This window comes from Staurois parvus, unplaced genomic scaffold (assembly GCF_062004578.1).
Source record: "Staurois parvus isolate SC_StPar_1 unplaced genomic scaffold, SC_StPar_1.0 ptg000154l, whole genome shotgun sequence".
NCBI classification, from domain to species: Eukaryota; Metazoa; Chordata; class Amphibia; order Anura; family Ranidae; genus Staurois; species Staurois parvus.
The window spans coordinates 11127416-11139229 of record NW_028317950.1 but is presented as its reverse complement, the minus strand read 5'-3'; the positions used below and the strand labels follow the sequence as shown (position 1 = coordinate 11139229).

The window sequence follows — 11814 nt, the reverse complement described above, 5'->3', positions numbered from 1 at the left end:
CCAAAGACTACCTTTTTGCGAAAATGTAGTTGCGTGTTTTTTTGTTTCTCCTTTGACTTTTTTTTCCTCAAGCAGAACATAGTTCTCTTGTCCAGCTCCAGTTTATCTGAAGGAAATTTACAGACCACTATATTTTAGGCCTTGTTTACAAAAGCGTACCAATCAGTACATCTATACCAAATCGGGATGCACATGTGCAGTGAAAATGTCAAACATTATTAATTCAAAAGATGAAAAAAAACATCATGAGCGCTGATATTGTTAAGAAAAAAAAGACACAAAAAATTGTATACTTTTGTGTTCACCATTTAATGTAGCCATGTGAAAGTTAACCATGGAGTTATTGACTACTTTCTCTCCCTTTTCAACAATGTCCAGTCGTTCATGTTTATGTGGGACTGGATATCCATCCTGAACAAGAAGCCTTGTTGGAGTGGTGGCTCTGCAAAGGTCCAGGATTACTCTTCTGTGGTTGGATAGACTTTTAACTTTCATCTGCCTGAGCTGGTGGAAGCTGTTTCTTCATTCTGAAACTAAATATAGTCAGGTATTTAATCTTTTACATAGTCGGGTATTTAATCTTTTACAGTGTTTACAGCTTGTGTGCTTATATAAAAGAGACCATGTCACTTTGCTCGTTTGGCATTGGTTAACTTTTTCAGAAAAAAAATGAAAAGGTGAACTACTACCACCCTGCAACTTTTCCCAACTCCCCCAAACTACCACCCTACACCTTTCCTAAGTCCCAGTCCCTGCTGTACTTTCCTCTGTGAGCAACAAGCTTTTAGTGCCCACATAGTGGGTGAAGCAGTCTGGGAATTTGAAATCCTCTTCTTTCTCTAGTGCTTCCAGGATTGATCAGAACAATTCTCAGTGTTGCTACAGACCAATTAGAATTGCTCTGATCCATCCTAGAAGCCCTGCAGAAAGACGCAAAAGAAGAGCTGATCACCCATGGATGTAGGTAAAGCAGTGAGAAGGGAGTCGGGGATGTTGCCTTGCCTTTTTTCTTTTCTTTTTTTCCTTCTAAAAAAGGTGAACTTACACTTTAACCCCTTCATGCCGACATCACACAAATATGCAGCCTGCCAGAACTGTGCTTTTTTTCTGTGGGGCCGCATATTTGTGTACCTGTCTTTCTGCTGGGAGTGCGCCGCACAGCACACTCCCAGCACAAAGACTGGGGTGTCATTGAGAGCCCCGGGTCCAGTTCTAACAATTGGGACCCAGGATGCCCGATTCCGGGTCACATTATCGCTGTGATAGCCTCTAGATTGGCTATCGCAGTGATCAGTCACTGTATAGCTTGCCCCCCTTGTTTTGTTTTTTTTTTCCCTCTATGAATGGAGGAGAGAGATGCATTGTATCTTACTCCTGGCATAGAGGGAAAAAAAAAAAAAAAAGATATATTTAAATAAATATTAAAAAACACCTGTTTTAACTCTCTCCACTCCATCCAAAATTTTAAAACAAAAAAGGTTTGCCTTAAGTTATACTTTAACACTGGATGGAAAGTACAAAATTAGCCTGAACTGAGACAAGGGGATTAGCACAGCATTTTCTGATAACTGCAAGGGAGAGGAGTCCTTTAGAAGAAGGTCGTATAGAGAGCCTGTTACTTAGATGCACTGGGTTCTAAATAGGGTGATTAGAGGTGCTGAGACCATTGTGAACACTCAGTTGCACTGCCTTTTGGCTTCTCCTCTGCTCCCACACTGGAAGTTGTTGTTTGCAAAGAAAGATGAATTAATGAGAACATGTAGATGGCATCTGTGGACATCCAAGATGGCTATGTATTTCTTGTCTCAGAGCAGCAATTACTGACCTTGCAGATTCCATGTGAAATGTTAGAATCTGCAGGCATTTTGTTGAGGGATTTAAAATTGGATGAATATCCCTCTTGGGCTCTGATACCTTGAAAAGGTTTAAGTATAAACCTCCTCAACTTGTCTTGTGGTGGCACTGGCACTGGCACAAAGACTCCATGGGACAAGAGGTTGTTCAGGGCATTTTGCAATTCTAACTGTTTTTTGGCAGTTTTTGGTTGATTTAAAAGAAGAGAGTGGTGAGGTGGTAGTTTGTTGAACTCTATTTTGTATACCTTTTTGAAACCACTGATTGGGTCACAGATGTCTCACACCTATGGGTTCAAAGAGGCGCACTAACAGACGTCTCCCCCCACTTTTAGCAGTGAGGGTGTCCTTTCATTGTGAAGAGGGCATTAGGGATGGCTTAGCAGCTTTGGTGGGTGAAGTCTTTTGTGAAAAGGAATTCAATAAACCATTTGCACATTTCTGGTGGTATAACCCTTTAAAAAGGTCCTGTGCCATATTTAAAAACAAAAAAAAAAACCCTGCTGCCAGTTTCCACAATGTTCAACATATTCAGGTCATTATTAATAGCGCCACTTTTAAAAGGCGGCATTCTAGCTGCATCAAATTCAAACAGACATACAGTGGGAAAAAAAAAAATCACATTTTGTTGCTTGGATCATGCTTTGCTGGGGTTTTTTTTTTTTTTGCCTTCCTCTGGATCAACTGTGGGTGTAGGATTATAACTTTTCTTTTTTTTTTTTTTTTTATATGGTTGAACTGAATGGACTTTTGTCTTTTTTTTCAGCCAGACTAACTATGCTTTGCAGCCTGAAATGAAGACAGTTTTTGTTTTATCCAGCTGTGTTTACTCAGTGCAACTTATAACATCCAAGTGAAAGATATAACATCAACATCTCAGAAAAAAATCCAAAAACAGATTAATTGAGTTGACCTGTAAACTCAATCAAGTGTAGGTAATCACTCTCAGTGGTACACAAAGCTGTGGTCATTTTGATTAGCTCAGCATGAAAAGAGATTTCCTGGAGAATTCCAGTCCCTGGTAGTGCATGTGAAGCAAACAATCAACTATGGGTGGTAAGATACTCTCAAAAGATCTCTGGGATAAAGTTGTGGACAGGCACAAGTCATGAGATGGATACAAAAAAAAGTTTCCAAGGCTTTACTAATGCCTAGAAGCACAGTGAAGACTAATATTAAAAAGTAGAAGGTATTTGGTAAAACACAGACCCTCCGTGGATCGGGACGTTGCTCGAAACTGGTTGAAAGAGCCATGAGGTAACTGGTCAGAGACGCTACCAAGGGGCCTACATGCATGGGACAAAAATATCACACAAATTATCCACAAATGTGGCCTGTATGGAAGGGTTGCAAGAAAAAAGCCACTCCTCAAGAAAGGCCACATGCAGTCACAAGTGATTTTGTTCCAAAAACACACCTTGAAGATTCTGGAGCCACATGGAAAAAGGTGTTATGGTCAGATGAGACTAAAATTTAATTATTTGGCCTCAATACTAAACAATATGTCTGGCGGAAATCCACTACAGCTCACTAGCCAAATAACACCATTGCTACAGTAAAGCATGGAGGTGGTAATATCCTGGTATTGGGGGGGGGGGGGGGGTTCTCTTCAGCAAGGACTGGAGCACTTGTCAGGATATAAGAAAAAATGGATGGAGCAAAATACCATCAAATGCTTGAAGAATATCTGCTTCCCCTGCCAGCAAGTTGTCAATGGGAAGAAAGTTTTACCTTCCTTTTGACAATGGCTCATTTTTGCTGTGTGCTCTGGGTCACACAGTGGATGAATGAGAAAAAAGTGAATGTCTTTGCATAGTCTAGTTAGAGCCCAGACTTAAACCACATTAAAAAAAATCTGTGGAATGACTTGAAGACTGCAGTCCACAAACAATCACCATCAAATTTAACTGAACTTGAACAGTTCTGCAAAGAAGAGTAGGAAAATATTGCAAAGTCTAGATGTGCAAAGTTAGTAGAAACACATCCCAACAGACTAAAGGCTGTAATTAAAGTAAAAGGTAGCTCAACAAAATATTGACACGAGTGATACTTTCTCCAACTCAGTCATTCGGTTTTTGAAGGTTTTTAAAAAAAATTTCTGACATGTTGGTGTTATATCTTTCACTTGGATGTTAAAAGTTGCACTGAGTAAATAAGTTGGATAAAATAAAAATAAAACCTGTTTCTGTCTTCAGGTCAGGCTGCAAAGCAATAAATGTGATTATTTTAAAGGGAGTGATTTTATTTCTATACCCACTGTACCTCCAGTTTGTAGATATAGAGATTGGAGGGAATGAAGACAAGTTGGTGTAGAAAGACAAGCAGAGAGTTACTGGCTGTGTAGCAGGTGCCATGTTTGCTGCTGCCCCACTCCTCTCCCCACCTGTCACTAGTTGTCAAGGATGCTGTTGGCAGTCAATGGGTGAAGCCTGATGGGGAAGCTGAGAGACTAGTCCCCCGTCAGGCAAACTCTCTACTTATGATTGACAGCAGGCAGATTCCTTATCCTATAGGCTGGCTATGAAATCTGCCTACTTCCGGCTGTCAACCACAAGGGCATTGGTCCTGATGGGGAACTAGTGTCTCTGAATCCCCATAAGGCTTTGCCCACACAGTTTCAAAACTCCTCTGCTATTCTGTCAGCCTCTGCACAACTGTTAGAAACAGCTACATGAATTTGGGGCAAGTACCAACAGGTACAGAAACTTGGGGTAAACACCAACATTAGTTGTGAGGAGGCACAATGGAATTCTAAAGAGGACCATAGACACTTTATGAATTCCCCAGTTTGACTCTTGATAATTTAGAAAATGGAACGGCAATTCTAATTTTATGCCAGTACTGCATAATTTCCCTTTGCCAGAAAGTTTAGAAGTGCATGCTGGAGTGAAAACAACCTTGCAAACTTCTATGTTGTGTTTGGACCCCCACCCACCCACCACTAATGATGAGTATCTTCATTGGCCAATAGGCATAAGCAGGAGGCAGTAGGGGCAAACAGCCTCTGGCAAAATCAGAAAATACCAGAGATGTGCCTATGGACATGGCCAGTCATTTTGGCCATGGCAGGAGGGTTTGGGAGGCTGTTGCAGGCATGACAGTCTCTCTAAGGTCTGAAACCCTCAACACTTGGTGAATATCTGGAAAGCTGCCAGAGTCATCTGACAAATGTTTGAACAGAAAAAAAAAGACACAACCAGGGGTGGACAGACAACTCATGGGGCCCCCTGTGTCCTTGCCCAAACTCAAAAAAGCCTATGAAAAATGTACCAGGGGCATCTCATGAGGAATCCTCCTGACCCTGGGCCCTCGGGCAGTGCCCGAGTTTCCAAATGGTGAGTCCGCCCCTGGACACAACTGAACCAACTTGTATGAAGGCTTACTAAAATTTAACTCACAGATGTTGGTCTATACAGATCTGTCATACCCTCCAACAAACCCATATCAGATACCAGACCGCACTGCCTGGTACAAACCGTGCAAAAGCATGGATGTGCTTCCAAATTAATTACCTGATCATATGAGATATTATCAAAGCCATCTAGTGGGCCCTCTTGTTGTGGCAGGGAGGGGCCACCCCCTTGGTTTCTCTTCCATCGCCGGTAGATGAAGAAGACCAGTAGCAAGAACAGGAGGATGATGATCACACTGAGGACTATGGCCAAGATTGTTCCTGAATTGTTTTTTTCTGCTAGAACAAAGGTCCACAGTTTCACAATATGATCAGTTTTTAGTGATATGTTGTAGAACAGATTTCATTAACAACAACAGGTTAACAATGTGAAAGGTTGGTAAAGATAAGGCTGCCCATTTATGGACAGTCTCTGACAGCAACTATTGATCCAAGATTTACAGAACCTACTGGGAATTCAGGAATGACTGTTTATAAGAATCTGCACTCTCAATTTGTTATAACAGTGCAGTCTTGGCTATCAGAAATAGCGGAGTATGCTGGTAAACACATGCAATCCATCCATGCCAAAGTGAAATCTCATTGTTAAGCTGTAAGGTTTCCATGGATGTTCACCTGTCTCCTGCCTGAGCTCAGGGCTAATAACTTACTTTCGTTTGGTCTGCTGGAGCAGGGTATAACTGTAAAGTAACAATGTAACATTATGAATGTCTAATCAACAAGAGGTAGGACAGTCCTACAGCATAGCACTAAAGCTGGGTGTACATGGACAGTTATTTTTGTTCAACCAGCGGGTCTCCCCTGCAGCTCTATTGTATTCAGACAGTGGGGATCGTTTTCAGAGTGGTGCAGGCGCAGCTGATAGACATTCAAGAGGTGAAAATGCTGCCTCTTTAGGCTACGTTCACACTAGCCTTGTGTGCAGGCGGCAGAGAGGCGTTTGGGAAGCGTTTTTACCGCTTCCCAAACGCCTCTGCCAATTCTGCACATTACAGCACATGGTGCTGTTCTAACGGGAGCGTTTGCGTCGCATCGCGGCAAAACGGACGCCTCTGGACGAGTCAGGAGGCTTTGAAGCCTCCTATTCTCGTCTATGGTGCCGCTCCGCAAACGCCCGGCCGGCGTTTGCGGTGCGGTTGCGGGGCGTTTGCGGAGCGGTAACACCACTCAAACTGCATTATAGGCGTTTGTGGGGCGTTATTAACGCTCGGCAAACGCCTAGCAACCGCCGCTAAACCGCGCATGCGGCGTTTGCGGAGCGTTTGCCGAGCGTTAAAAAACGCTCCGCAAACGCCGGACCAACGCTTGCCAAACGCTATAGGGGCGTTTGGCAAGCGTTGGCAAAACAGCCTAGTGTGAACGAGCCCTAAATGACTTTTTTTTTTTTTTTAAACCAAATCAAAATTTTGTATGGGAGAGAAGTCTAGTGTTCAGCTTATGGTTGCTGGGTTGCCTCATTCACTTGAATGGGTCTTGATCAGTGGCATACAGTGAGGAACAGAAGTATTTGAACACCCTGCGATTTTGCAAGTTCTCCCACTTAGAAATCATGGAGGGGTCTGAAATTCACATTGTAGGTGCTTTCCCACTCAGAGACAGAATTAAAAAAAAAACAAAATTCAGGAAATCACATTGTATGATTTTTAAAGAATTTTTGTCTTGCACTGCTGAACATAAGTATTTGAACACCTGAGAAAATCAGTGTTAATATTTGGTACAGAAGCCTTTGTTTGCAATTACAGAGGTCAAACGTTTCCTGTAGTTCTTGACCAGGTTTGCACACACTGCAACAGGGATTTTGGCCCACTCCTCCACACAGATTTCCTCTAGATCTGTCAGGTTTCGGGACTGTCGCTGAGCAACACAGAGTTTCAGCTCCCTCCAAAGATGTTCTATTGGATTTAGGGCTGGAGACTGGCTAGGCCACTCCAGAACCTTGATATGCTTCTTACGGAGCCACTCCTTGGTTATCCTGGCTGTGTGCTTCGGGTCGTTGTCATGTTAGAAGACCCAGCCACGACCCATCTTCAATGCTCTGACTAAGGGAAGGAGGTTGTTGCTCAAAATCTCACAATAAATGGCCCCATTCATCCTCTCCTTAATACAGTGCAGTCGTCCTGTCCCCTTTGCATAAAAGCACCCCCAAAGCATGATGTTACCATCCCCATACTTCACAGTAGGGATGGTGTTCTTTGGAGGAAAATGAAGGATGAGTTGCATCCCAACACGACGAGTGAAGTTTAGACCAAAAAGTTCTACTTTGGTCTCATCTGACCACATGACTTTCTCCCATGCCTCCTCTGGATCATCCAGATGGTCATTGGCAAACTTCTTACGGGCCTGGACATGTGATGACTTGAGCAGGGGAACCTTCCGTGCAATGCATGATTTGAAAACATGACGGCGTAGTGTTCTACCGACAGTGACCTTTGAAACTGTGGTCCCAGCTCTCTTCATGTCATTGACCTGCTCCTCCCTTGTAGTTCTGGGCTGATTCCTCACCTTTCGTATCAGTGATTCCCCACGAGGTGACATCTTGCATGGAGCCTCAGTCCGAGGGAGACTGACAGTTGTCTTTAGCCTCTTCCATTTTCTAACAATTGCTCCAACAGTTGATCTATTTTCACCAAGCTGCTTGGCAATTGCCCCGTAGCCCTTTCCAGCCTTGCGGAGGTCCACAATTTTGTCTCTGGTGTCTTTTGACAGCTCTTTGGTCTTGCCCATGGTAGTAGTTGGCGTCTGACTGTGGGGTGGACAGGTGCTACTAAGTTAGATTAATGAGTGGAGTAGAGGTGAACTTTTTAAAGGCACAGTAACAGGTTTTTGAGACCCAGAATTTTTGCAGTTTCTTAGGTGTTCAAATACTTATGTTCAGCAGTGCAAGACAAATAAATTCTTTAAAATTCATACAATGTGATTTCCTGAATTTATTTTTTAAATTCTGTCTCTCAGAGTGGGAATGCACCTACATTGTGAATTTCAGACCCCTCCATGATTTCTAAGTGGGAGAACTTGCAAAATCGGAGGGTGTTCAAATACTTCTGTTCCTCACTGTAACTGCAACAAGAGGGATTATTTTTGCCACAGCACAAAGCAAAGTGTCGTGCCATGTGTAGAACCCTGTCCAGCTGCCTTTCCTATTTCTACTGCCCCCTAACTGCAAATGTACACCAAGTCTGAATCAGAAGGTCCAACATCTGAAAAAACAGTTCTAGTTGCACAGCAACTAATTGCCAGCAGCAAGGCAGAAGAACAGGGTATACTACATACACCCAGTGTACTTCGATAAAGTGTGTAGAATGCCCAGTTTTCACAAATTATTAAAGTGTATCTGTGCCCAGGCTATGGACATTCAAGTATTTACATATTACCATCAAGCAGTAAACAAATTTTAAAACAACCCCTCACTGACCTCTGTAGCTGCAGGCATTGTGGAGCTATGCATCCTCATTTCACAGTAGCACTGTTGAAGCCCTCCAAGTTATTCTGTTAGCAATTCAGCCACTTCTGCTTACCCACCCAGCAGTGACTGAACAGTTCAGCTCACCCTGCTTTCCCTTTCAGCAGTAAATTGGTAGCTCCGCTCTCTCTTCCAGCAGTGTCTTAGCAGCTCTACTCACCATTTCCACCAATGAATCCGCAGCCTTCCAATAACTAGTGTAAACAGAGTTCAGAAGTCCTAGAAAGAGGGAGTATGGTGATCTCAGCTGGGCGAAGGAATCAGAGTATTTGAGTGTTTCTGATGTGATCTTTGAGGATGAAGTGCTCCATGCTGTCTTCAGCTACAAAAGTTAGTAGGGGCTAATTTTCCACCTAAGAATATGTGAGTACTAAATGTACTCTTTAAGCATATATTCTTATTAGAAAGGCCATCACAATTTGCAAACTGAGCATCATAAATGTGCCCTGTTCTAAATGTTTATTAAAAATGTAAATACACATAACTCCAGCCAAAACTATTTATTTGGCAGGAGAAGAGAATGGTTTGTACTTTGTTAACTTTTTGTTTTCTGTGACTATTTTAGGGTTTAAAATTAAAAAAAAAAAAAAAAGGTTGTGAACTTTCAAAAAGATGAATTCCAATAATCTGGAACAGTTATTACCTTTCTCCTGTGGCTCTGTATTACAGAGTAGGTCAGGGGTGTACTTCAGATTGTCCAGTGCCATGATGGCAGATTGGGGGCGAGAACCCTTGGATGCCTCAAATACAATCTGTAAGACAATAATTCTACATGACTAGGCAAGGAAAACTTTCACACAAACAAATTGATATACACATATTGGGATTTTTTTTTTACCAATGACATGGTCCTAAATTGATGACTAACTTTGAGTTTACTGGGTATTTTTTATAAATAAAAGTAGAGAAAAAAAATTTTCAAAAATTTTCGGTGGTTTTTTGTTTATATCACAAAAAATTAAAAACCCAGTGGTGATCAAATACCACCAAAAGAAAGATCTATTTGTAAAAAAAAGACAAATTTGACTTGGGTACAGCATTGCCTGACCGTTCAACTACCAGTTAAAATAGCGCAGTACTGAATAGCAAAAAATGTCCTGGTTATTAAGGGGGAGGGGGTAAATCTTCCGGAGGGTAAGTGGTTAAAGAATTTGTCACTTTGTCTGCAACAGATTCCTAAAGAATTACAATCCGTTCACTGATTAAGAGACTGGCGGTAATTAAGACCAGCTCTGAGCTGTGCTCGGAGTGGAGCATGTTAGTGCTGGGAAGCTGCTGTGCAGGGAGCTGACACATACATTGCAATGTACCCCCAGCCCCATTTAGATACCTCGGCCCAAAAGCAAATAAACTGGCTGGGGTAATGGTGACGTCATTACTTAGTTATGTCAGTGCCCATATTTAGGAAATGTGTCACTGGGTGGTCAGAGCCTGATGGGGGACCAAGAAACTAGTTCCCCATCAGCTCCACTTAACTTGTGATTGACAGTGTGACGGCGGGAGGATTCAAAAGCTGCTATTGGCCTGAATAGCAGCTTTGGATCTGCCCACTGTTGTGCCCTGTCAATCAACAGCAACTTGGACCTGATGGGGAACTGTTTTCTCATTTCCCCCATCAGGCCCCACTGACCCCCATTACAAAACTCACTTGCCATGCACCACCTGTCAATGTGACTAGTGCAGTAGCTGGGGAAGGAGGGGGCAATATGGACACTTCAACCCCAGTGCTGCTAACCAACAGATTCATGTACTACTTTGGTATTATCTCTACTGTGCTTCTCACTGTTCTCCTTGTTAGAGAAAAAGCTGTACCTGGGGACCTCTTAACAGTTTACAAAACCAAATGCTCCACCATTGGTCTCTACTTAAAAGCCCTCTTAAAACATTTAAAACGTAAAACATTTGCTGTGTTATAGGGAACATCTAGAAAAGTTAATTTTGCCTAAACAGTGCCCTGAAAGATTTACCTTAGTCTGGAACTCTTCCTTAAAATAGCAGTGAACTTCCTGTGCCTAGTAACTACTGGATCTTGCGCCTCCTATCCCTATATCTGCAGTGTGAGATCTTCTAAGGCACTGCTGCCTCTAATTTCTAGTCTCACCAGATTTGGGGGTAAGATGTGGTAATGTTTCTATGGTCTTGCTCACAGTTCTCCTTCCTGGAGAAAAAGCTGTACCTGGGGACCTCTTACCAGTTTACAAAGCCAAATACTCTAAAGCAGGTCCCTACTTCTGGCACCTTGAAGAGGGATTTTAAGTCCATCCTCGCCAACCAGCACATCCCATTTAAAAGAAATTCATACTGCACTCAAAAAGAACTCCATGAGTAAATTTATTGGAAATAAAAGTTACATCTACCTGTTGAGCTCCTGGCCTAATGCACTTCACCCACAACAGGGTTTATTGAATCTACAATTAGGGCCTAGTGGCCTGAAAAGCAGGAAGGAGCTCAGATGGTTGGATGAGATTTATCTTCAATAAACTTACAGTTCTTCTGAAGTGTGGTATGGATTTATTTCCTATAAGATGTACCTGAGGAGTTGCAGTGCAAGGATCTCTGTGCTTCTGCTACATTCAGTCTGTGAATTTGTGCTTTGTAAAACTCTCCTGCTGCTTCTTGAATATTCCCTCTCCAGTCATCAGGAGGGAAGCGCTGACATGAGGAATCAAAGCTCTGCCTCTACCAAGCTGGCCACCACCACAATGCAGAACAAGACAGATTTTAAAAAAACAAAACCATTCCAATTTCCCGTTAAGATTTCTGGTTTATACAGCTAAAAGTACACTTAAAAGAATAATGTAAAAAAGGAAACTGAACACGCTGCCCATAAAGATTCTACAGATTTACCTGAAACTCCACAGTGCTGTTGAGCTGTAGCTGTTGCTCTTGCCAGCCAGTGCTGTGGAAGCCACGCAGGACCCACACCGGCTGCAGCCCCTGTGTGCTGGTGATATACAAAACCAGCTCCGCCAGATCTACAACAGAGAGTGAATGTTTAGTATGCTGTACACATTCAGAGCTTGTCTTGGGATACATTTACAGCAAGATTCAGGGAGAAACACAGTTGCCCCAGCTAAGCAGCTGAATAC

General features: G+C 42.6%; 1 protein-coding gene across 2 annotated transcripts in view; it reads right to left on the bottom strand.

The window, feature by feature from the left end:
* Window positions 1-285: 285 nt before the first annotated feature.
* The window catches only part of MAMDC4 (MAM domain containing 4), a 93482-nt gene continuing 81953 nt past the window's right edge, over window positions 286-11814 (bottom strand). Inside the window, exons 26-29 of one of the 2 annotated variants that reach the window (XM_089675048.1) lie at window positions 11573-11700; window positions 9369-9477; window positions 5366-5544; window positions 286-533 (exon numbers count right to left, since the gene is read on the bottom strand). In XM_089675048.1, coding sequence (XP_089531174.1) covers window positions 492-533; window positions 5366-5544; window positions 9369-9477; window positions 11573-11700 — 458 coding nt within the window. In that variant the 3' untranslated portion in view covers window positions 286-491. The remainder of the gene's footprint in view (window positions 534-5365; window positions 5545-9368; window positions 9478-11572; window positions 11701-11814) is intronic. The other variant, XM_089675049.1, reaches the window with a different exon arrangement.